Source organism: Dipodomys ordii, unplaced genomic scaffold (assembly GCF_000151885.1).
Source record: "Dipodomys ordii isolate 6190 unplaced genomic scaffold, Dord_2.0 Scaffold15, whole genome shotgun sequence".
Taxonomy (NCBI): Eukaryota; Metazoa; Chordata; class Mammalia; order Rodentia; family Heteromyidae; genus Dipodomys; species Dipodomys ordii.
The window spans coordinates 691173-716857 of record NW_012267231.1 but is presented as its reverse complement, the minus strand read 5'-3'; the positions used below and the strand labels follow the sequence as shown (position 1 = coordinate 716857).

The window sequence follows — 25685 nt, the reverse complement described above, 5'->3', positions numbered from 1 at the left end:
CCTGAAGCTTCCCCGCCGCCCCGCCTTCCTGGACGAGCAGACTCGTCCCTGCTCCCTGACTTTCAGGCTGCGTCCTGCCCAGCAATAAACGTTTCGGTTTCAGGGGTCAGGGGTCGGAGCAGTTGAGCGACAGCCCTGAGTCACTCGTCACACCTGTTTAACAACTAGTCACGGAGGTCCGTAACCATGGTGCTCAATAGCGTGGCTAAGACGGTCCAGCTGCAGAAGAACGCCGCCAACATCAGGAACATCTGTGTCTTGGCTCACGTCGACCACGGTAAGCAGCTCGTCTACACGCCTCGTCTCCTTCGCGGGAGGAGGTGTGTCCCTGCGGCTCTTAATGGCTGGGCTGGGGCGCTGGAGGCTGCTTGTTCCGAAGCCAGTCTGTGGCCCTGCGCTCAACCGAAGTGAGCGTGGTGAACTAAGGTTTAGAGTTCTCCTATAGAGCGTGCCTAGGTTTAAACCAGAACTCGATGTTTTGTTAAATTGTGCACATTTCTTAAATGGCTTTGTGTGCAAAATCCCCATAGTTCTGGTAACCACGCCCCAGGCCTTTGAATAGAATTTTATTTAACTCCTCAGGCATTTGTGGGAAAGCTGCTAAGTTTGAAGTCTTTTGTTAGGTTTATCAGGAGGCAGACTTTTGTGAGTGCCTTGCTCCCCAATCCTAGAGGAGCATTTAGGGGTGACAGAGGGCTGGGTCAGATATATGAGAGAAATGTGGATTGTAAGCATTGGAAGAACTCAATGACTGAGCTTTAGGGTGGGTTAGGAAAGGTGTCAGAGTAGTTAACGTTGGGGATGCTCCACCAACAGGGGCTCAGGAAGACAGATGGGGCATCATTGTAAGCTGCAGGGGAGGGAGGAGAGAAGCCCGGGACCCAGGGCAGAGATACCTCAGACAGACTGTGTAGTAACTGTAGCGTTATTCACGCTGAGTCGGCTTCTTCCTTCCCGTAGCCACTGCCCTGCCGTTGGACTGGATGAGTGGAATAAAGAGGCCATGTGCTCTAGCTCTGCAGTCAGACAACTTGAGTTTAAAAGTCCCATTTTGAAGTTTACATTTTTCAACTACAATGTATAGCATGTGTAAAGTAGAACTGAAATCGCAGCTACCTTTTAGTCTGTAAGGATTAAACGTGATGGTAGTGAGAATCCCTTGGCAAGAATGTAAATACTTTATTGTGAATGTGGTTGCTAACATTTTTATTAGGTTGTAGGGAGCCATTAGGGAAAGAATAAAGCAGGGTAATAGTATAATCAAGTGGTAGATTAGATCAGACAAGTTGAAGAGCTTGGGGTGGATTGAACAGGGGAGGTGGTAGGCCCTTGGCCACTGGTATAAACACTGGAGTATGGGAACTGGGAGAGAGAGATAATGGGTCCTTTACAGGTGAAGCCAGCTGAGAATGAGTTTCTGTACAAATCACTGACCAGCTCTGCTCTTCAGTGAGTTTGTGGGGTTATATTGCACACATTTTGAGGACATGAGGTCTGAAAATAGTTTTGTGCTCTTTAAAATCGGTCTCTGTGTGTGCAAAACAAACTTAAAATGGTGTTAAACTGGTATTCTAGAAAACTCAGATGAGGCTAATGAGCTCCACAAGATGAGAGTACCCTATCCATGTCCTTCTGGGTAGTGTTCTGTACAAAAGACTGTAAAACTTAACAAATTCTTACGACAGGACGTTAAATCCATAGGTCAGTCAGCCCACCAACCCCTTTAAAAAGACAGATTTTTAATGTTATTTTTAACAGGAAAAACTACTCTTGCTGATTGTCTTATATCTAGCAATGGAATCATCTCCAGCCGCCTGGCAGGCAAGGTATGTTGTTACATTTGATGAATACTTGTTGGAATATTGGAGCCACTTTTTGTGTTCTTTAATTATCTAAAAAAATTCTAAAATGTTCTTACGGCTGAGAAACTGCCCTTCTATTAAGCTAGTTAAAGTCGATACTGAGATAACGATATCTGGGCATTGCTTTGTGCTGGTATATATTAGTAACGTACAAGGGTGAATGTGTACAAGTTAAATGATTGAGAGAAATTTCAGAGAAACAAGGTGAGTTGGGTGGTTTGAAGCCATCAAGTGATGGGAAATCATTTGGATAAACATTAATTTGTGTGGTGTATATAATTAGAAGGACGCATTTGTCCAGGGACTCCTGGGAGAGAAAGCATGCTGATAGGGACACCACGCCTGGAAGACTAGAGTTCAGAGTTCCAAGTACCAGAGGAGGATTCTGGGCCTGGGTGCTGCCCCTCAGCTCTTCAGCTCAAGGCTAGCACTCTACCACTTAAGCCACAGCACCACTTCCAGCTTTTTTCTTTTTTGTTTATGTGGTGCTGAGGAATCGAACCCAGGGCCTCATGCATGCAAGGCAAGCGCTCTACCACTGAGCCACCTTCCTAGACCCCAGAGGATGGATTCTTAAGCTCAACTGTCATAATGAATATAGTGCTTTCAAAATAAATTTAAAAGATTTTTGTTTCTACTGTGAGTTGGAAGGGCATGGAATAATTAACTTAGCAGTAGAAAAATAAAGAGATGTTCCTGTCCTTACTGAATCTCAGATAATCTAGGATTTAATCAGCAGATTTACTAGTTAACCAGGAATGGTAGGACAAGGAGATGGAGAAGCAGGTAGAATCAGCAGCGTAGAGACAGGAGATGTACAGGTAGAATGGCACTGGGATCATTTGCCTTAGGGAGCTAGCTCAAGGTTGAGTATAGTAATGGAGCGCTTTTATTTTCTGTACTAGAGAAGTTAGAAGGAATAAAATAACCAAAAAGGATGAAAGAATAGTAAAGTAATGAAATATGGACTATTTTCTAGAAAGGATCAGTGAATGATAGCAAAAAACCAAAAATTGTAGACACTTGTAATACTTAAAAGAGTGAGCTAATGTGGACTGGCCCTTAACAGTGTTGGTTACTGATCCATCATTGTGATACGGTGTACTCTCCCTCAGCTGGCTGTCCTTCTCAGCCTCTGTCCCTAGTGAAAAACAAGCAGCTCTGTAGGGTCCGTCTGGTTCTTTGGGAATGAGGGTGCAGCTGTTGTCTTTCCAGAAGCTCTGTAGGGTCCGTCTGGTTCTTGGGAAGTGAGGGTGCAGCTGTTGTGTCTTTCCAGTTGCGGTACCTGGACAGCAGGGAGGACGAGCAGGTCCGGGGGATCACCATGAAGTCCAGCGCCATCTCACTACATTTCGCCCAAGGTAAACCAGCCTGTGTTTGAGGAAAGGAATTTTCCATCTTCAAGGCATCTTCTCTTTCTGAATTAATTGCTTGCTTCAGTTTCTTTATGCTCCATGTATTTCATTCTGGCCTCTCCAGATAGTGTATTGTCAGAGTCAGGCTGACCAGGCCTGGATGCAGATGGGGACCTCTGGAGGGCAGAAGAACTGGCAGGTCACACCTGTGGATTCTTCACCAGGAGTCAAGAGCCCTGGGACGTGGCCGGCTCACCCTTAGTGTTGCATTTGCTGGAGGCATGCGTGTTCTGCCCCATGGCCTGCACAGTAGATGTGGCGTTGCCATTGTCGTAGTAGCCTGCCGTCCCTGAATTAAGATAGTAACACTAGGGATTCTCTAATAGAAGTGTAGTGGATAAGTGTGTGAGATAATGTTCACTGATGCTCACCAAAAATTTATTACTCTCAGAAAACAGCCAACCACATAAATGCTAGTGGAAGAATGGCTAAGTAAATGAACATGCGCATGCTGTGAAGTATTATGTAGCCGTTAAATGCCTCATCTGTGTGTAATTATACAGAAGAGTGTGTTGAGAGACCAAGAAGCAGTAGCAGAGTATTTTTGTGTAAGATAGGAGTGGTTTAAGACGTGTGTAGATAAAGGTGTTGGAAAGGCACATAGCAACTTTAGCAGTGCCTTCTCCAGGAACTGAACTAACTGGACTGTGGCAACATTGTACTTTTCAGAATATTTACTTTGTTCTGTTGAAAAAAAAAACTGCACAAAAATGTATATTTTTATAACTTGATGAAAACAATAAAGACTTGTTTCCTAGTGAACTGACCCGTGGTTCATCCTTCTCAGTGTTGAGTCTGGCACTGGTACCAAGGGACACACTGTATATGGGGTGTAGATATTCTTTTTGGTAGCAGTCTCAAAACTGTTTTTGTACCAAATCAAAAGCTATTAGTCACATGAATTCCCTAATGCTTTATTAAATTCCTCTCGTATTGTAAAGTACGTCTCCTTAATATTATATATTGTGATGTATATCCAGAGAAGGTAGTTGATGATCTCTGTTTTCTCAGTGAATTGAAGCCTTTAATCTTCTGTATTTATATTATGTTAACTGGACGATTCTTCCTGGTTGGTTGTAGTTGCTGGGCTCTGCATTTTGTCTCTAGTCATCCTTGTCTCCTGTTTAGACTACGTTATTCAAGGCCAATTGGTATGCCGTCAAATTCACCCAGTGAGAGCTGGGAATGTGGCTCAGTGGTAGAGTGCTTGTATAACATGCATGAAGCCCTGGGTTCGATTCCTCCGTACCATATAGACAGAAGAAACCAGAAGTGGAGCTGTGGCTCAAGTGGGAGAGCACTAGCCTTAAGCAGAGAGGCTCAGGGACAGAGCCCAGGCACTGAGTTCAAACCCAAGGACTGGGAAAAAAAAGTTTACCCAGTTGACCTCCGCAGTTAGAATTGACTTGTCTTTCAGGTATGGTGTTGTTGGGGGTATGTCCACGGACCCTGGAAATTGACTGCTCAGACTCTGGCCTCCGCAGCTCACCCCTTCCTTGGGTTTGTAGGACAGAGATTGGAGCTTAGTTTGAGGTGCAGTAGTGCCGGAGCCTGCCGGCAACGAAAGGGAATCCTGAATTAGGGGGCAAGGTTACGGAAAAATAAAGACATAAGACAAAGGATGGGATCGGAGGTCTGCAGCTCACGACTGCAGCCCCGTTCATTTTTAACTTTCCCTAAAGTCAAGAGGTAACATAAGGCTACAGTAGCCCAGAAAAACAAGGGAAATTTCAGTAAAAACAGTGCAGTAAAACAAGACAAGGTCAGCTGGTAGAAAGTAAAACAAACTCTGCAGACATAGCAAAGCAATCGCCAGCACCTGGTGTTTTTTAAGTAAGCCAGCTCCTTGTACGTGCCTTCAAGTGAGCACCGGGGCCAAGATGACCTTGAAACTTTACTGTTGGCTCCCAACACAGTAGCTTATTGAAAGAGTATGTACACAATTATTCTGGGGACGATACTTAGGAGCACCAAGAATGAGTTACTGGAGTAACAAATCCTAGAACCGTTGTAGCCAGGTTTTAAATCTGTTCCTAGAGAGCACATCAGGAAAAGTTGGTGGGTGTCCAAAGGTTCCTATCCTGTGTGCCTGTCTGTAGCCTTTGTCAACTCCCCATCTTCATACCCTCCCCTAGCCTGCCCATTCCTTCATCTTATTTCTACTTTTCCTGCTTTGCTCCTTTTGTGAGCTTTCCTTCCTACCAGTCCATTACAGAGGCTTTACCCGTGATTGGTCTCCTGGACTGGCCAGTCATCCCCCATCCTTAGAACTGGAGAGTTTGAACTTGGGGCCTCACTTGCTAGCTAGTTACTCTACCACTTGAATCACATCTTTAGCTTCTGCTGGTTGTTTTGTAAGTATGGTGTCACTTTTTGCCAGTCTAGTCTGGCCTAAAATCTTCCTCTTTACGCATATCCTTGTAGTTTGAATGCCAGCTATGTTTTACCAGGCCCAGCTGGGCTGGCTTCACCGCAGTCCTGACCTCTGTCTCCTGAGTGACTGGAATGACAGTCATCTGCACTGTACCTCATTCTAACTGATTTCTTTAAATCTTAAAAACAAATTTATCAGTTTATACTTGTCTAGAAGAATCCAGTAGGCTTCATTATAGGACATTTACTAAAACACCAGAATGAAACAAACCACTGTTTTACTGCCAGTTCGTGTCTCTCAGTTTTTATATGTATTTTTTATGTGTAATTTTGTATGTGCAAATGTTAGTTTACTCTAACACTTGTCCAATATGATTAACAAGTAAGATGTTCTCAATGATGCTGATACCTGAGGTAGTCCTGGTGAGACGTAGGGTTTACCACCAGCCAGGGTGAGGGCGGGACCCTCACTCCAGCTCAGTCCCGGTGCAGCTATTGATGCCCTGTGGGAGTTTACATCTTTAGGATTTGGTGTGATTTCTCAAATGTTGGCAACTTTTTTTTTTTTTTTTTGGGTCCGGTTGTGGGGCCTGAACTCTGGGCCTGGGCGCTGTCCCTCAGCTCTTCAGCTCAAGGCTACCACTCTACCATTGAGCCACAGCGCCACTTCCAGCTTTTTTCCTTTTTGCTTATGTGGTGCTGAGGAATCGAACCCAGGGCCTCAGGCATGCAAGGCAAGCGCTCTACCACTGAGCCACCTTCCCAGCCCAATGTTGGCAACTTTTTGAAAATTGTGAAATGCTGCCAGACACAATGAAATGTAGTGAGCTTTAGTGTCACCTAGAAACCTCAGGAGTATTGACTCTCAAATAACCCACTTCAGTGGCGCTCTGGACTCACCCGGTGCCACCACCTGCAATCGTTTTACTCCAAGCCCAGGGAGGAATGATGGAGCAGTTTTCTGCACCGATACCAAATTGAAGCCTGGTGGTGGGCAGGTGGAGAGCTGGTTTCGGCGCTGGGCTCTCTGGCCCACTCTCAGAGGACACCCTGTCGCCCGGCACACAGGCCAGTGTGGACCAGCACGGTCCTCCTCCCCTGGGCCGTAGCCACCCTTTGCTTCCGACTGTGTGGACGTGACCTGTGCTCCCGGCTACTCCTTGGGACAGAATCCCTCGTTTGACTGGAAGGTCAGGTTTTGTCCTCTCAGGACAGTAAAGGCTTTACTTTGTGAGGCTTTCAGTTGGTGCCAGGACCAAGTACTGGGGCCCTGAGGGTTTAATTCCAAGCTGGGTGTCTCATGTATGGCGCTTGGTCTGCATACCCCTGTGAGATGGGCTTGTCCTTATTTTCCCTCTGTGAGAGCAGGTTCTTGGAACCAAGTCATTGGCATTTCCAGTCCATTTGCTGAAGTCCGTCTGTATGAAGTCGGTCGATCCAGGTCTCCCTCAACTAATTTCTTCGTGTAGCAGCTCTAACCCACCAAGGTGGGGGGTGCCTTGTGGTCCTGGGGCCAGTATTTCCCACACCTGTTGGCTATAGTTTCGGCCCAAGACATAAACCACACAATCTGGAATTGTTAAGGTGTAATACATTATGTTTCTTGTTCGTACCAAACTTGAGGCTAAAGATCTTCCTAGGTAAATATCCCCACATCCACAGGATCTTTACATTGATGTTCACTCCTCTGGCCTGCTGTCTTCTGAAGATACTGCTTTCCTGTGCTCCTTCCCTCTTCCTTCCTTCCTTCCTTCCTTCCTTCCTTCCTTCCTTCCTTCCTTCCTTCCTTCCTTCCTTTCTTTCTTTTTCTGATCCTGGACCTTTACCCATGGCAAGAATGCTACCACTTGAGCATACGTCAAGGCCCTTTGTTTTGGAGACTGTGTCCTGCTACCTTTCAGTGAAGCTGCTGTTTTGGGATCTGTGGGAGGCTCCACCCAAGCGGGCCATTGCTTCGAGGCCCTGGTTATTTGACATGGTGTTCTTTGGGGATGTCCGTGGTTACCTTTGGCTGGGCCTTCTGTGCTCGGTGCCCTCAAGCCTCATTCCTTATAAAGTTTTCCTGGAAAGGCCTTGAGGCCAGGGGCAGTGGCACTGAGCCAGGCAGCCTAGTCCTAACAGATGGTGATCTTTCCCACCGGCGCACTTCGGAACCCTTCCCCTGCTCCTTCAGGAGTTCACTACCTGTGAGATGGTGGCAGATGGGATAGCATTTACTGCCAGGCTGTGGGGAGTGCTTAAAGGCATGGTCTTTGCAGTTAGAGAGCTTGAACTTCTGCCAATTTGAATTTTGTCTTAAGACAGTTAAGCTCTGAGTTCAGTTCTAGCAGAATGTCCTTGAGAAAGATCCCTAGTGTCACTTGCTTTGTAACATGGCACTAATGGTAGCAGCTGCTTTGCCGTCCATGGCAGTCTCCACACTGTCATGGTCATGTCACCGAGGTCATGAGCAAGTCAGGAGACTCTTTTAAATGGTCCATTCAGCACCATAGTAACTCTTAAGTAAGCTAACATCAGTAAGCAGTGAAGGGAGGAACAAAATAAAATAACTGTATGTGGATATTCCAGTAGTTTACCTTTAAACATAATAAAGTCAGAGTTAACAGCAATGGTCTGCACGTGGTGGTGGTTCAGTCCTGTTACAGCTAGCTACATGGAGGCAGACATCTGTGGCTCACAGTTTGAAGCCAGCACCTCGAGGTCTAGCTCAGCCAGCAGCTGGGCGTGGCATATATCTGTTATTGTGGTGATAAAGGCTAAATAGGAGGTTGGAATTGCAGGGCAGCCTGGGCATAAAGCATACCCTATCTGGAAAATAACCCACATCCAAGGGGGACAGTGAAGTGAGGCCCTAAGATCAAAGCCCTGTGAAGTTAGCAATCATGGGGGTAACATTGTTACTACTGGGGTATCGTGGTATGAAATCTCTAACCTGTGCTAGCCAGTTGTTCTGCTTTGATGGGATGTGTGGACTTCAGTGCTAACCCAGACAGTGAGGTGGGGCCTGGTCCTTGTCTGAGGGCCGTCCCCTTGTCAGGACTGTCGAAGGGGAGCATAAACATGAGTACACACAGCACATGGCTAGCACGTGGTGACTGCTCCTTCAGTGATGGGGGTCTGAATCTGATTCAGCAGGTTCACAGCCTCAGAACTTAGAAGAGGAACTTGGCCAGCTGCTCTCTCTTGTCTTCTTAAATGGGCATTTGGGTTTTTTTTTTAATTATTATTAAATTTCTTGTGTATGTGCCAGTACTATGGCTGGAACTTGGCATGGGTTTTGTGCTCAAGGCTAGTGTTCTACCACACGAGCCAAAGCTGGCTTTTTGGAGATAAGAGTCTCTCGTGGACTTCCCTGCTTGGGTTGGCTTTGAACTACTATCCTCTGGTCTCAGCTTTCTAAATAGGTAGGCTTACAGGTGTGAGCCACGGGCACCCAGCTTGGTGACCATTTGAGCAGCTTCACACTTGAACTCCTAAGCCCCACAAGCATTGGTTTCTTTGAGTCTCAATTTTGTAGTTAATAGCATGAGAATGAATAGTATTATCACATAGGGTTATAAGGATTAAATGCTGTGTGATTAGATCCTAGTTCTTGGCTCACACACCTCCTAGGAAGTGCTAAGCATTAGAGTGGTGCTATCCTCAAACCTTTGACACAGCTGCTGTCAGTGGGAGGAATTAGAAGGGTGCCCTCACTAAGAGTGTATTCAGACTTGTCTTAGAAGCTCCTTTGTTCTAGAACACTAGGGAAAACACGTTGTAAGTACATGCAGCTGAAAAGGCATGCTTTGCAATGTTACTCCAGGTGGCGAGGAGTACCTGATTAATCTGATAGACTCCCCCGGGCATGTGGATTTCTCTTCTGAAGTGTCAACCGCTGTCCGGATTTGTGATGGCTGCATCATCGTGGTGGACGCTGTGGAAGGGGTCTGCCCACAGGTAACGGCGTGCGGTGAGAGAGTTGCCTGGCTGGAGAAGGTGGGGAAAAGAGGAGACTGTACTACTGGGCGCTGTTGTAGACTGTCCTGACATTTACAAAATTGGCTTTAGAGTTCACATTTGGTAATATTCCAGTTTGAAATGGAGTTAAGTCTCTAGAGATCGGAAGGGGTTTCTAAGATAGAGATGGTGATAATGATGATGGTGATACTTTGGATAGAATGTCATGGGTAGGAGAAATTGTCTTCTAAGTCTGCAGTTCTGCACACACGCGTGCACACACACGCTCACACACACGTGCACATGCACACACACACACGTACCCTTTTCCATCCTCTCCTGCACTCCCAGTGTGAGAAGGGCAGCCTTGGTCTGTGTGGTGACAGGATAAATCATCTGACCACAGAACGGCAAGCTGGTAGCTGTAAGCTGAGAGAGAAACAAGAGCAGGGAAGGGTGCTAGTCCCCTCGGAGGCCCTTGTGAAATCGTTCATTTAACTCCTGAGGGCACATCTGTAGATACACATTTCCACTGTGTCTTTGCCTTCTTTACATACTGTACCCATTCTTAAACTGTCCATCCCATAAGCCAGGGTGATTCTCATCTGCAGTTCCTTGGTACTGTTCCTTAAGTATACTTGGTGCAAACAGTGAAGCCTCCTGGTCCTGCTATAGCCTGTGGGGTGGTGGGAATGTGCTGATTGACACTCAAGAACTATTGCACCACCTGAGTTTTACCTTTTTCTTTCTATTATCAGACCCAGGCTGTTCTGCGACAAGCTTGGCTGGAAAACATTCGTCCAGTATTGGTGATCAATAAGCTGGACCGCTTGATAGTAGAGCTAAAATTCACCCCACAGGAGGCCTATTCTCATCTTAAGAATATTTTAGAACAGGTAAGTGCTCTTCAGTATTGTTAAAAACGGGGTCAGGGAGGGGCTTGCGGAAGTCCATGCAGTTGTTCCCGCTTCCCTCATGTTGGGGTTCTCCCTGTGGCCGAGGCAGCAGCGCTGGTATGCTGGGGCCCTCAGCCCGTCACCACGAAGGGTGGACGGTAGGCACCCTTGGTTAAAAGTTCGTCGTTCAGTTCATAAGTAAAGCAATACTAGGAGGCTCTGTGGTGTTTTATTACCTACCTTCAGAAGGAATCTTACACAGGAATTCATTCAGAATGTATTTGTCTAGATACATGACAAAGGAATGAATGCAGGCAATTGTAAGTATTTACTGGACAGTTCTGTTCCAGGAGCTCACAGAATGTGAAGGAGAGAGACAGCTGGGGAGATAGTTTGGGGCAATGAGCTGCGCCCTGGGTGTGACTGGGGGGCATAATGGAGAGCCATGTAGCGGTATGAGTCAGAAAACATCCTGCAGTGCAGACCTTGAGGTGGAAGAAAGGTGACTGCTTGCCAGGTAGAGAACCTGAGGATGGGCACTCCCAAGAGAAGGGGTAAGGGGGGCCCGGACAGCGCTTCCCTAAAGGAAGGATTGGATCATGATAAGTGGTGACAGGAGATGGAGAAAGAAATCTTCAAGCCTAGATTTCAGTATGCCTGGTATGCCATGCATAGGATTTTGCAGTTCTTCAAGACAGTGAGAAGCTGTGGTGCAGCCAGTCAGCTTGAGTATGTTCATTTGTTCAAGGAGGGAATAGCAGAGGTGGACCCAGGCCTATAGGCAGAGGCACAGGAAAGCCCAGCCGGGCAGCTGCCGTCTGTAGAACTGGTCTGCAGGCAGGAATTGTGAGTGAGCTCCAGGGTCCCTGTGAGGTGGAACGTAAGATGACTTCCGTGGACATGAAAACGCTTGGGGGTTGCAGGTGGGAAGGCAGCCTGAATGGAGTAGTGGGAGTTTCAGACGGCTGATGTAAGGAGTGAGTAATGTTAAAACCAGGATCCAGGGATGCCGTTCCCTAGCTCTGAAAAAGTTGGCACATGTTCGTATTTATGTTGAAATGATGAATATTGCAAAAAGTTTTGTTAGAGTTGCCGTATGTAAGCTATTCACTGGTGGTAAATGTCACCTTGCCCAGCCCTGTTGGGGAGGATGATTGGAACCTCTCAGGTTAGACAGTGTGTCTTCTCCCCGAGCCTGTCACGCACTTCTGAATGACACTGACGTTTCGCCATCTCTCCTAGATTAACGCACTGACGGGAACTCTTTTTACATCTAAAGTCCTAGAAGAAAGAGCAGAGAGGGAGGCAGAATCCCACGTGAATGCAAGCTCTGAGCCCGGGGAACAGGTGTACGACTGGAGCGCTGGCCTGGAAGACACAGACGATTCCCACCTGTACTTCTCTCCAGAGCAGGGCAACGTGGTCTTTACCAGCGCAATTGATGGCTGGGGCTTTGGGTAATCCTTTAGCAACCACATTGAATCTCTTGTGGGATTTATATACATCTGATTCTCTAAAACTTCTTTTTTTTTGTCAGTTGTGGGGCTTGAACTCTGGGCCTGGGCGCTGTCCCTCAGCTCTTCAGTTCAAGGCTAGCGCTCTACCACTTGAGCCACAGCCCACTTCCCTTTTTCTAGTGGTTTATTGGAGATAAGAATCTCATGGACTTTCCTGCTCAGGCTGGCTTTGAACTGAGATCCTCAGATCTCAGCCTCCTGAGTAGCTAGGATTATAGGCATGAGCCACCTGCACCCAGCAAAACTTCTTATTTTAGGATAATTACAGACTTACTAGTCAAGGATAGTTGTACCTGCCATGTTCACACCTTCACGTTTTATGTCTAAGTCTTTGACTTAATTTTGGGATGTGTTTGGTCTTTGTCTAGGTTCATTTTCTTTCTGTGTGTCTGTTTAGTTGCTCCAGCACCCTCTGTTAAGAAGATTGTCTTTCTTCAACCTGTCTTTGCCTCTTTGTCAAAGGCAACTTGACTTACTGATGCGAGTCTGTTTTCTTTCTGTTTCATTGGTTTATCTGTTTTTTTCTTTACCAGAAGCACACTGTCTTAATGACTATAACTCTGTGGTCAGCTTGAAGTTGGTTATTGTTAGTCCTACCAAACTACTGCTGCTTTGTTCTCCTTCAATACTGTGTTGGCTCGTCTGGGTCTTTTGCTTCCTGTATATAAACCTTTAATCATAGCATGTCTTGCTGAAATTTTGGGGTTGCAGTGGATCTACAGATTAAGTTGGGAAGAACTGGCATCTTGAATATATTGAACCTTCCTGTTTATGATCTTGGAGTCTCTCAGTTTGTTAGCTTTCCGGATTGGCCCTTTATACCCAGCGCAGCTCTCTACCAGAGAGCCTCCCTCACCTGAAGTGTGTAATCACACCCACAAGTTCCCCAGGCTTAGGAAATCATTGCAGGCCCACAGTTATTCAAGTATAATTAAGGACTATATTTAGTCCTTGATTATTCAAGTATAAGTGATGACTATATTTGGCTTATATCAGCGATTATGGGCCTGTCACAAATTCACTGTACCTGGGGGTTTGTCTTGCACATAGAACCAGAAGTGCCGACTGACCAGGAGAGAACAGGAAATGCACATCAGCACGAAAGAGCAAGGCCCAGAAACTGACCAGAATGCAAACCTTGGGAGTGCCCTACCCACTTGCTGGCTTTCCTTGTCCTTGTTTCAGGAACTTTTTCTCTAATTCCCTCTGAATTAACTATATATATTGCTTTGGACAGCATATGTAATAGTTTATAAAGCAGATGTTTTCTTATTTGTAATAAGTGATGAACAACCACAGTCTACTTGGAATTTGAATGCTTGTACCAAACTTAATTTAAGCAATGGATATACGTTGAAGCAGAAATTAAGAATCTGCTGAGAATTTGCACTTTGCATGGTTAATAGCTGGGAATTACCAGCTTTCTGGGCTTCAATTTCCCCATCTGAAAAGTAGGAATGTCAGGCTATGATGGTTTCTAAAAATTTGTTCCATTCACAAAGTATGGTAGTCACTCAGGGTGGGGCATGCCTGTAGTTAGACTCCCAGGACTCAGGAGGCTGGGATTGGAGGATCTGGGAGTTCAGGCCAGCCTGGGCTACATAGCAAATTCGAGACCCTGTCCCCGAAAATATGACCCATGCAGTCATCATTCAGTCCTATTACAAGTTCCAACTTAATGCTTTTCTAATTGGAGCATTCTGCCATTGAACCACAAGGTGGAGGGCTTGTCCCTCTCTTGCAGTGATCTCTTAGTTCTCTTTAACGTTTTGTATTCATCTTAGTCTAAAACAAACAGGAAGGAGCAACGGTGTGAGTCTTGAGTAGATGGAGTAAGGTAACTTCTGTGCCCCTCCCAGCTCCTGACATTCCTTGCTATTACCAGTCAGTACTCCGCATGTTAGAAAAGGTCAGACCAGAGACAGGCGAGGGACACCGCTCTGCAGTCAGTGTGTTAATCTGTGAGAAGATGGTGGAAAGGAAAGCACGGAAGACCTTGCCTCCCATTTCCTCTGCGTTGTCGGTGAGGCAGAGTTGATAGCTGCAGGTGTCACAAAAGGTGAAAAGTAGAAGATGGTCTCTGAACTCTTGTGTACTGGGACCCAGTGAAGTATGATGAGTGGTTGAGTCTAGGTTTGACACCTAAATGTCTTTTAATATATCTTAATCCAGGAGTATCTACTCAGAGGGAGAATATGAGGGTGAAGAAAAGCAAGAATAATCTTAAATTTTGGGTAATAGATTGAGGCTCCAATTCTGTAAAGAAGGGACAGAGAAAGCTCTTCCTAAGAGTTTGTTTGTTTTTGTGTATCAGCTTCCTAATCCTTCAGTCACACTAGCCCCCTGGGAGGGCTGGAGGGCTAGAGAATGTGACCGACAGGTAACCACTACATTAGTGAAGTCTTGCAATATAAAGTGGCTCAGATCTCTTCTGAAAATTCAATTTCTCTGTAGGAGAAATGATTTAAAGTAGATTAAAGAATGGAGAGGTTGTCCTATAGATTGTCATTATTTCAAAATTGCGACTAATTGGGTGCAGTGATGCTGTGATGCTGTAACCCTGACTGAGGCAGGGAGAATTGGAGTTCCATGCCAGCTGGGGTGAAGGTTAGCGGACCCCTGTCTACCAGTTAAAAATTAGCTGGGTGTGGTGTTCCCACCTGTCACCTCAGCCTTGTCAGTCCGGGTCTACTACATCATCAACACAAGACTGTTCAAAAAGTGAGGGAAGTATAAAGGGCTGGATTCATGCTTGGGTGTTGCAGCTGTCTAGCGAGCATGAGGACCAGAGCTCAAATGCCAGAACTGCCAAAAAATTGCAACTAGTGACAGTAAAATGAGTAAAAGTACCAAATAATAGTGGGATTGGTTGCTGTGAATAACTAAATACGTTGTGGGGAAAAAAAGCCAGGCACCAGTGCTCACACCTGTAATCCTTGCTATTCAGGAGGCTGAGATCTGAGGATTGCAGTTTGAAGCCAGCCCTGGCAGGAGAGTCCATGAGACTCATACCTCCAATTAATCACCACAAAGCTGTGGCTCACATAGTAAAGTACTAGCCTTGGGCAAAAAGCTCAGAGATAGCACCCAGGGCCTGAGTCCACGCCCCAGGACCAGTATACGTACACACAAAAGAATGAAAAGGGAAAAGACAAGCTTTTGGAAGGACGGATGTATGTGCCTGTTTGATGCCTATTTGCGTGTGTTTGATCACAGTGACCTGAGCACATAGGCAACCATCTTGCTGTAATTGATGGCACTACCTGTGTGACATCTTGGTGTGTTGCTGGTCTTTCTGTAATGCACGGAAAGAATTATGGACAACCCATGGCACAGAAATACTCAAGGGTTACCCAGGTTTATTGTTTTTACCAATAACAGCTCTTGGTTTTCTTCCAGAATCGAACACTTTGCCAAAATCTATAGTCAAAAAATTGGCATCAAAAAGGAAGTTCTTTTGAAAACTTTGTGGGGAGATTATTACGTAAATATGAAGGCTAAGAAGATTATGAAGGCCGATCAGGTAATGTGATATATGACCCTTTGGTCACTGAAACCTATACTGTCTGTGATTATCTTTAGTAGATATCATTTCAGCTTTAGTTCTTATGGGGGAGTTCACAAGGGAATTTATAGTCCTGTTGAATTCAGAAAGACTTAGGAGTTGCATATACAAGTTATTATTTGTATAGCGTCCTGGGTCCTTATAAAGGATCCAGACAGTCACATTGTTTTCCGGAAGGCAAGAGAGGTCAGCTGAAGAATGTGGATAATGGACTCTTTACAACGTTCTCACAACCACCTTCATCTTACTGTCGAATAAACATTTCTGAGTAGAAATGAGCCATATGGATAGTAAAATATGAAAATGCCTAATAAGTGTTCAGGACCCTAAACCCATGTATTCTTTTGTACAGGCCAAAGGAAAGAAACCTTTATTTGTGCAGTTGATCCTGGAAAATATATGGAGCTTGTATGATGCTGTCTTGAAAAAGTAAGACTTGTAAGATGGTCTCTGGGCACCGTCCTCGTTGACCAGGCAGTGTTAGGAAGTTGAGAGAGCTCAAGACAGCGAGCAGAGGACAGGGCCCAGAGTCCATGTGGCTCCAGCACAGGGTGGCAGAGGCGGGCAGAGCTGCAGTATTCTGCGGTGCAAGTGGAGCGGTGAAAGGGTGAAGACAAAGGGCCTTTGCTTTTAGAAACCCAGTTTTTAAAGTAGTCATTGTAGTAGAAAAGGGTGCTTGACGTCTCAAGTCGCTAAGGAGAAACTTGCTGTGCTTCTATGATTTCCTTTCTCAGTTATTCCCAAAGTAGAATCATAACTTCTTAGCACTCACTGATGAAGCTACTTTCCCTGTCCTGGGGGCTTTGAAAGGAGCTCATTTGGAAGTGTCAGGGCAGAGGATAGGAGGCCTCTGCTGTGCAGGATACTCTTGATTGTCATTAGCTGGGTAGGTAGGCAGACAGACAGACAACACATGAGGGGAAAAAATAACGTCAAATTAGTATTGAGCTCTGGTGCCACTTCCTGTTCATACCTGTGTATTCCTTTTTCCCATCTCATTTTTACTACAGGGATAAGGAAAAAATCGACAAAATAGTGACTTCTTTAGGACTGAAACTCGGAGCCCGGGAGGCACGACATTCAGACCCCAGGGTCCAGATCAACGCCATCTGCAGCCAGTGGCTTCCCATATCCCACGCTGTCCTTGGTATCCTTTGCTTTAATGGTTCTCAGCACCACGTCCCAGCCCAAGTGGGAAATGACGCACCCCAGCCCAGAGTCAATTTTCTCTGTGAATTCAGAGTTCTACCTGGACACTGTGCTTAATACTTGAAAGACTAATAGGCTAATAATGATTTTTTTTTTGCTACTGTTTGATAAGCCTGAAATGAAAATATTTTCCCTAAGATTTACATGTAAGTACATAATGTGCACGCTAGTGTAATTAACTTTCTTTCAAGGTCTCAAACCAGTTCACATGCTGAGCTCTGTTGACCTCATTTCTTCCATGGGTTGTTAGTGAAGCTGTCTGTCCTGAGCTGTGGTTCCTAAGCTCCCTGAGAGTGTGGGTGGCCGCCTTCCAGCCCAGGCTTTACCCGTGTGAGTGTCCACTGCTGCCTCAGTGTGGAGCACTTGGTGGGTCTGCTGTCCTGGTGAAGGCACCGGCTCTGTGTTTGTCCTTAACGACAGGCTTCAGCTATGGTGTGTCAGAAGCTGCCCAGTCCTCTGGAGATTACATCAGAGAGAGTGGAGAGGCTGATGTGTGCGGGATCACAGACGTTTGACTCCCTTCCGCCTGAAACCCAAGCCCTGAAAGCAGGTGAGATGGCGATGAACATGCAGAGTGACCCGTGTCTTGACTGTCCTCAACCGCAGGCTGCTCCACACCAACTCGCTGACTCAAAGCCACACGAGTTGCAAAAGGGCTTTTGCCACGTGTCTAAATCCACAAATAGACAATTTCACAGACGGCCATTTCACCAGCTCCCTACCACCACCACCAAAGGTTTTGTTCACCCAGCCTGTTACTCAGCCACTGGGTGGGTGACCAACCCATTTTTGTGCTAATCTCGTTTCGTACTTAGGAATGGCTTCCCTGAAGTGTGCGACACGACTGTGGCTGTGTCCTCAGGGGCAGGAAGGACAGGCCAGGAGCGGCGCTGCGCAGCAGATGCCCCGTCCCGGGCTCTGCGTGCTGTGTATGGTCACTCCACAGTTCTTTTCTTCCCATTCTGTTGAATTTGCAACCTCCACACCCGAGCTACTCCCCTGCCATTCTTGGTCACTAGTGACTGTCACTGTTAATGCTAACGGCAGGTTCTCCATCATCTCAGCATTCCTTGTCACCAGTCAGTCACCTCTGCATGCTTTTCTCCGTCTCCTTTATCTCTTTTGGTTGTGAGTCTTTTATACCTCCTCTCTCTGCCTGCCTTTGAACTTTGGGATTTCTGCAGGAGCCACTCTGTCTTTGGACCTCACTTGCTTTCTCTACAGTCAGTCCTTTGTGAGTCCATCCAGTCTCGAGAATTGAGTGGATATTCATATGCTCATCATTTCCCACATCTCTGCGTGCAATGCGCAGACAGTGGCATTCTGTGAATGCCGCCCCTGTGTCCAGTTTGCTTCCTCCCCCCTCTCCCCTCAGCCCAATCTAAGAAATGCTTCAAACTTAAGTATTCCAAAGTGACCTTGTCCTTCTGACCTGGCACAGAGCCTCCTCTTCCATCTCAGAAGTACTGGTGTCAGCTGCGGCACACCTCACATTCCTGCCTGTCTGTCAGCAAAGCCTGTCTGTCCTTCCTTTGAAAAATATCCGAGATCCAGTTATATTCCAGCATTCCCACTTCTGCTCCCCGAGCCAAGTAACTGTCCCCTGTCACCTGGCTGCCGTAATACGTTCTGACTCCCCAGCTTCTGCTCGTGCTTTCCTTGGCGTTTTGTCTGTACTGCAGCAAAGTGATCTTGTTAACATGAGATAGGGCATGTCACACCAGTCCTCGGAACCTTCCAGAGGTTTCCTGGCAAAGCTTATTTCCTGTAGGGCATTTCTTAATTTTTTTTTTTTTTTTGGCTGTGTTTTGTGTGTGTGTGTGTGTACAAATTGTTTTGATCTGGAGTTTTTAAAAAAGTGACTAGCCCGTGGCTTTATGCTTTCAGTATACCTAAAAAAAAAAAGGCACCGTGTTGTTATAAACATGTATTAAAATATATATTTAGAGAGAGTTGACATCTTTATAGTACTGAATCTTTAAATTTATTCCTAAAACATTTTGTTACTATTGTGACATATTAATTTTGTTTTTCTTTTTTAACTTGCTATTTTGAGCGATTGGAAAAACTGTTGATTTTTGTTTAACTACTTCATTGACTCTTGACCTTTGATAACATCCCATAATTGTATCTGTTCTTTCTAGAAATAGGGAAACATTCACTGGGGCTCACCCCATTCCATAGCGATAGCTCTGATGTCAGAGCCCCAGCCATATCAGCTTTGTTCTCTTTCATTTCTTTCTACTCTCTTGCTCTTTCTCTCCTGTTCTTTCCTCGCAGTATTTTCAGATGGAAGTTTATCATAGTTGTAAAAAGTCCCATATTCAGGTGATGCTGTATTCTAAACATCTTAATTGCTTTCCAGAAAATCTGGGGTTTTGAAAATGGGAAACAATAATGACGTATTTCCCTGCTGTTTGTTTAGCTTTTATGAGCTGTGGGAGTGAGGACACGGCTCCCGTCATTATCTTTGTTTCCAAAATGTTTGCCGTGGATGCCAAGGCCTTGCCTCAGAATAAGCCCAGGTAAGGCAGAGGGGGTGCTGGGCTGGGCTGGGCACTGGGTGCGTTGGAGGAGCAGGGGGGCACAGACCATGCCTCCCCACTCCCAGCTTTGAGATGGAGCCCCTTCTCGGGGCAACAGCAGCTGGAAATAGTCCCGGTCCTTGGAGTTGCGCTGTGTATAGGAGACAGCTGCTGAAACCACCCCTGGGTTGCCCACTTGAGCCGATGTAAACCTGAAGAACGGCAGTAGTGGTATAACAACAGCTGGCCGTAACAGAACAGGCCCAGAAAGAGGCAGCCAGACCCCTGTCTCCTCTCCTTCTGCCCCAGTGAGATTGGGAGTGTCTGGTAACCTCTGCCTTTCTGGGTATATTGTGAAGGCATATGTGGTAGGTGTGGAGAGGGATTACTTCTCACAGTCCAAAGTCTTGATTGAGAGCTTTCTGAACCCTGAATCACCTGTCTTTTATATGAATCCTCCTTCTCATCTCTTCTGACTCCTCGACTAGTTTAAGTCTTAGTAATCTCCTGTGGAATTGGTAATAAGGAACAGAGAGAGTCTGAGCTAGAATGCTATGGAGTTGAGTTTAGCTCCTCCATTTGATATCTGTGTTGTGTAAGTTTGGGTCAAATGACTTAAATTTTCCATGTCTCAGGCTGGGAAGGTGGCTCAGTGGTAGAGCGCTTCCCTCGCATGCATGAGGCCCTGGGTTCGATTCCTCAGCACCACATAAGCAGAAAGAGCCAAAAGTGGCACTGTGGCTCAAGTGGTAGAGCGCTAGCCTTGAGCTGAAGAGCTGAGGGACAGCGCCCAGGCCCAGAGTTCAGGCCCCATGACTGACTTCCCCTCCCCCCCCCCCAAAAAAAAAATTTTCATGTCTCCATCTTCCTGTGTGTGACACAGGGCTTTGTGTAGCTCATTTCACTATGGTGATCATGTGCTGGAAGGCACAAGGTAGCAACACAGCCCACCCTTGCAGATACTATCTTGGGTTGTTTTTTGTTTTTTGTTGTGGGTTTTTTTTTTTTTTTCAGTCAGTTGTGGGGCTTGAACTCTGGGCCCGGGCACTGTCCCTCAGCTCTTCAGCTCAAGGCAAGTGCTCTACCACTTGAGCCACAGCACCACTCCTGTTTTTCTGAGTGGTTTATTGGAGATTAGAGTCTCACAGCCTTTCCTTCCCGGGCTGGCTTTGAACTGTGATCCTCAGATCTCAGCCTCCTGAGTAGCTAGGATCACAGGCGTGAGCTACTGGCACCCAGCCTCTCTTGGGTGTTTAGCAAGAATCCAGACATGTGGAAAGCTGCCTCAGGATTACTTGAAGGAACAGCTGCAGTGTTAAGCCCGGGGGGGAGGAGGTGGAGGAAACATGGATGCAGCTGACCACCCCGCAGACACACATGCCCACCTGCAGCTAGCCTTGTCGGCTTGAGCACTTGTGAACCTAACACCGACTCAGCCTCACCTTCTACCCTTTCTTCTAACTGCCATTCTCCACAAACTTAAGGGAGAAAAAAATGCCAATTTCTTATTGAGGCCTTTTATGTAGTATTCCAAGCCTTGGTATTGGTTATACATTCCCTTCCTTCCCCCTGGTCTCTTAACTCTGAAGAACTTTGGGCATCTGAGAAGGTGCCCTGTTCTTGCACTTGGCTCTACTTGGAGAGCCATTGTCAAAAAGAACCTGATGGGCCGGCTCTTGTCTGCTCCCCCCAGGGAGAGCCTTGGAGAAGCCTCTGCTTGGGAGGCAGTTGGGGCTAATCTGCGTCTCATCCAGCTACACCAGGCCTGGCTGTCCCCTCTCTTCTGAAGTTGCCTGTTGATGTCCTGTAGGCCTCTCACACAAGAAGAGATTGCTCAGAGACGGGAGCGTGCAAGGAAAAGGCATGCAGAGCGACTCACAGCTGCACAGGGCCTGGCACCCGCAGAGGCCAGCCCCGACGGGAGCACCCTTCAGACGAGCCCACAGGAGCAGGAGCCAAAAGGTACAGCGTTCCTGCACAGGCCTCGGGCAGAAACCTGACTTTCCATCCTTGAGCTTCATCGTGGTTTTTGTCAGTTTTTCTTTTCATTCTTGGTGCCGCTCGCGTTCGTGTAACTGAAGCAGACACCTTCATTGTCCCCACTGTCCCCGGCAGTCCTGCGTGATGATGATGTTCTGGGCACTTACTATCCCTCTGCTTCTGGCAGGTGATGAGCAGGAAGTGGAAAGTGTGGCTCCCACCCCGCTGCCCCAGGAAGAACCCAGCCAGGAGTCTTTCATTGCATTTGCTCGAGTGTTCAGTGGCGTGGCTCGAAAGGGAAAGAAGATTTTTGTTTTGGGGCCCAAGTACAGTCCTCTTGAATTTTTGCAACGGGTAAGAATTAGAAGTTAAATGTTAGAGTGCTGTTTGTGATGATTTTTCATAGCGGCTGTGCAGTAAGTAGATGGTTGGTGAACCCCCAGGTGTGAACTCCCAGATGTGAATCCCCAGGTGTGAACCCTCAGATGTGAATCTCCAGTATGGAACCTTAGGTGTGAATCCCCGGGTATAAGTTTTTGGGTTTGGGGCTCCAGGTGTAAACTCCCAAGTATGAATCTCCAGGTGTGAACCCCTCAATGTGAGTCACAGGTGTGAACCTGTGGTGTGAATCTCTAGGTGTGAACTCCCAGATATGAGTCCCAGGTTTGGAGCCACAGATGTTAATCTCCAGTATGAAACCTTTGGTGTGAATCCCCAAGTATGAATCTCCATGTGTGAGCCCCGAGGTATGAACTCCCAGTGTGAATCCTGAGGTGTGACTCTCTAGGTGTCAACTTCCAGATGTGAACTTCTAGGTATGAACCCTGAGGTGTGAATCTCTAGGTATGAGAACCCCTAGATGTGAATCACAGGTGTAAACCTGAGTTGTGAATCTCTAGGTGTGAGTCGCCAGGTGTGAAATCTCTAGGCGTGACCTCCAGATGTGACTCTCCAGGTTGTGAACTCCAGGGGTGTTGCTGTGGATAGTGTACATAGCTCCCTTGGTAGCGTTAGGAAAGTGCCAGTACATGAGTCCTTTTTTAAAAAAAATTAGAGGTTTTAGTATTGCAGATTTTCTTCACAGAGTGAGGCATTTCAAATCACATTTCAGTTTCACATGCAAAGGGGCTGAGCCTCATTACTGATAAATAAAAATAACTGTGCATACTAATGAATGAGCACCTCCTGCTTATCCTGCATCATCTTCCTTTGCCCAGGTGCCGTCTGGCTTCTCTGCGCCGCTGGATGACCTCCCTCCAGTCCCTCACATGGAGTGCTGTGTGCTGGAGAGCCTGTATCTCCTCATGGGTCGGGAGCTGGAGGAACTGGAGGAGGTGCCCCCCGGGAACGTGCTCGGTAGGTGATCCGGGTCGCGTCCGCGTATGCCCAGCTTACCCAGTGTGCCTCTAGAAATTTGGGGGATTGTTGAAGGCGGTAACTTGGCCATTTTTTCTCATCTCTTGTGTTTGAGTAATCAGCATGCGAATCTGTTACTTCCTATTCTGTACTCGCTCTACTGCTGTGGTGACTCGCTAATGCTCCGGCCTCACAGGCTCCATTTGTTTAGGAAAAAGAGGGGGAATTCCTCATACAAAGTCTCTCAGATGACTAAGACATTTTTGGTCCCAAATTTTAAGAAACTATTGTAGTGCAGAAATGTGTTTAGCTTACTGCTTTCCCCCCATGCTTTTAAGTCTTTTAAGTATTGCCTTCCTATCAGCAGTTTCTTATCAGCTATTCGTTTTTTTCTATGAATATTTTTCCTTGTCTCCTTAGTAGTTATTGCTTACTTGATTTCTGCCTCTCTTGAAGGGGCTTAGTGCTACCCCAGAGATTCAGATTAAGACGTTCCTTTCTGGAGTCAGGCTCTGGGGCATACATTATCTTGCTGTGTCCTGTCCTTTAAACCCCTTGAAAAACTTGCACCTTGAAAATGGTTTAGTGATTGCTTGGGCTGGAAATTCTCTTCAGATTTTTAGAAGAGGTCTAGGCTATTGGCCTAGAATATCTAGGGGTTTGTCTGGAATTTGTAGCCCTTACAGAAGTTTGCCAAAGCATTTTATAACCATCCTGCAGAGATACATTCTTTATTTTTAAATTCATAAAATTGAAAAAAATAATCGGCTTGAGATCACTAGAATTTCTAGCTTCTTTTCAGGGTGATCTATTCTTTCCACCCCTTTGGAAATCTCTCCTGAACCTTAACAAGTGGTTTCCTTTATGAGTGCCGCCGGTAGCTTTATCAGGAAGGCCACTGGGAGATTGGAACACACATCAGCCCTCCTTGGGACACTGCGCTACGCAGGCTCGGTCTGGTTAGTTGCTTGATGGAGGACGGCAGGGAAGACCCCGACAGGATGGAGAGTTATGAGAGGGTGATTTTCATTGTGTGTCCTCCAGTCAGGGCCCCCTGTTCATGTTGGTACTCGAGGTTGCAGGACCCGTCAGTCTCTAGAGTTAGGTAAGGATAACAATCACTTCTTTCTCATCTGCCTCTCCAGGTAGCCTTGGCTGCGCCGTCAGCTCGAGTGAAAGTAGTGGGCACTGGGTGAGAGTAACTAAACACATTCACCAGGTGAGAATGAGGTGGACAGACACAGGGGGCCGAGGAGCAAAGGCCAGGTATCTCCTGTAAAACTTATGGCGGCAAGGAGATGAACACTGGACTATGGGGTCTGGGCTTCACTCCGCAGGAAGCCCAGGGTCTCACTGATGGCTGTCCCACGTCACCAGAGGGCTTTAACCCTCAGCCTGGCACTGTTGTCCCCGTGGGACTAGAGTGGACGCTTGAGTGTCCAGGGACTGCATCTGCATGGTGCACAGGAAGAGGGCACACGGGGCCTGCACACGTGCACGTGCCCTCTTGAGGACTTGTGTGTGTGTTTGTGGTTTTGCAGTTCTGGCCAGGTATGTCAGGCCTTGCTGTCTGCACTGCTTCAGATGAGGTGTATTGGGATGTGGATGTGCTTAGCAGAGAGCCAGTCCACTCTGCCTGCCATCCCCTCCACGACCCTCTCCCACCTTGGGGCGATCCAGCCCTGTGTTCACATTAACGGCAAGAACCCAGAGGTCTGTGAGTTTAACGTTAAAGAAGGTAAGGCCACCCTGGCCACTCCCATCTAAGCTTTTAACTCTTCAGGCTTCTATTTCTTAATGGAAAGTGTGCCTCAGCAATGAAGGATTTGTACCCTAGTGTTCACTCAGGGACCAGTAACTGCCTCAAGATTATTGCTTGGCTGCACTGACAGCTCACGTCCCTGTTGTTGTCAGACGATCTCAAACCAGCCGCCAGCTCTGAGCAGTAGACTAGTGCTGCCTGGCACCTTTCACTTGTTCATTGATTGAAATTGTGGACACTATGCTAACAGCAAGTTATGAGCAGCAAATACTTATTAAGCCACGCTTTTGTCAAAGCTAGCAATAGGTTTAAGACAGATAGAAGGGACAGGGAGTTTGGTGTTAAGAGCTGGCAAGAAGGAGCCCTGAGGCAGGCCAGCACCCGGAAAGGACGGTGAGTGCTGGGGTCCCACCTGCCATTCGCAGGGTTCTGGCCGGTGAACCTGACCTCTGCAGGGCAAACCACTGGGCCTAAACTGAAGATGAAGAGCTGTCTCTGTTCCTGTGGCGTCTGATGAGGGGAGCTGGAGTCTGGAATCTTCCAAGGTCTTTACTGTAGTGGCAGGAGGTTGATGCTACTTCTTGGGACCCTGGTTAGGAATGGAACTGAGGCCTTCCTTCCAGCCTGGTGTCAGCGTTGGCAGGTTGGCAGGTTGGCGCCCACGCTGGGGCCGGGGTGCCCCCCGGGAGTGAGTCCCTGTGACTGGCCCAGACTCAGGCCTTTTGGTGGGGTTTGGAGCAGCCACGCACCCATCACACGGGACTTCCTGTGTCCGGGACACGCAGCACAGCGTGAGGCAGAGGTGTGCACAGGGACCGCGGCCAGCGCGGCCAGCTCGGAAGAAAGTAGCAGGGCTGATACCCGTATGCTTTTCATCAGAAACAGCTTTACCCAGTGCAAATGGAAAACGAATCGTTGCAGAGGAAATGAGAACTTTACATGGCATTCTTGGACAGTCTGGTGTCCTGAGAAATGCAGGCTTCACATCTGAACACAGCTGTAACTCATGTGGAGAACTCCTGTGTAGTGATAAGTATGGAATGGACTTTGTGGTCTGGAAATAGTTGATTTAAAGTTTAAAATCACCTAATGCCAACCTGATGTTTGGATGTGACTGGAGACTTCTCTGTGCTTCACACACAATAGCCTTTTGTTGAATTCTGACTGGGAATATCTGAGAATATGTGTTTGCTACTGGCTTCTGCGAAAATGTGAGGGGACATTCAATTAGGATCCAAATCTTTAGCCTTTTCATACCTATGTTTAGATCTCTTCCATATGGCTGA

The 25685-nt window shown here is 46.8% G+C and overlaps 1 protein-coding gene across 1 annotated transcript in view; it reads left to right on the top strand.

Moving 5' to 3' along the window:
* Nucleotides 1–178: 178 nt before the first annotated feature.
* The window catches only part of Eftud1 (elongation factor Tu GTP binding domain containing 1), a 43839-nt gene continuing 18332 nt past the window's right edge, over nt 179–25685 (top strand). Inside the window, exons 1-14 of the mRNA XM_013012157.1 lie at nt 179–277; nt 1759–1826; nt 3139–3223; nt 9456–9589; nt 10348–10485; nt 11728–11942; nt 15402–15525; nt 15920–15996; nt 16578–16714; nt 17204–17326; nt 19202–19301; nt 21112–21263; nt 21469–21635; nt 22499–22637. Coding sequence (XP_012867611.1) covers nt 187–277; nt 1759–1826; nt 3139–3223; nt 9456–9589; nt 10348–10485; nt 11728–11942; nt 15402–15525; nt 15920–15996; nt 16578–16714; nt 17204–17326; nt 19202–19301; nt 21112–21263; nt 21469–21635; nt 22499–22637 — 1750 coding nt within the window. The 5' untranslated portion in view covers nt 179–186. The remainder of the gene's footprint in view (nt 278–1758; nt 1827–3138; nt 3224–9455; nt 9590–10347; nt 10486–11727; nt 11943–15401; nt 15526–15919; nt 15997–16577; nt 16715–17203; nt 17327–19201; nt 19302–21111; nt 21264–21468; nt 21636–22498; nt 22638–25685) is intronic.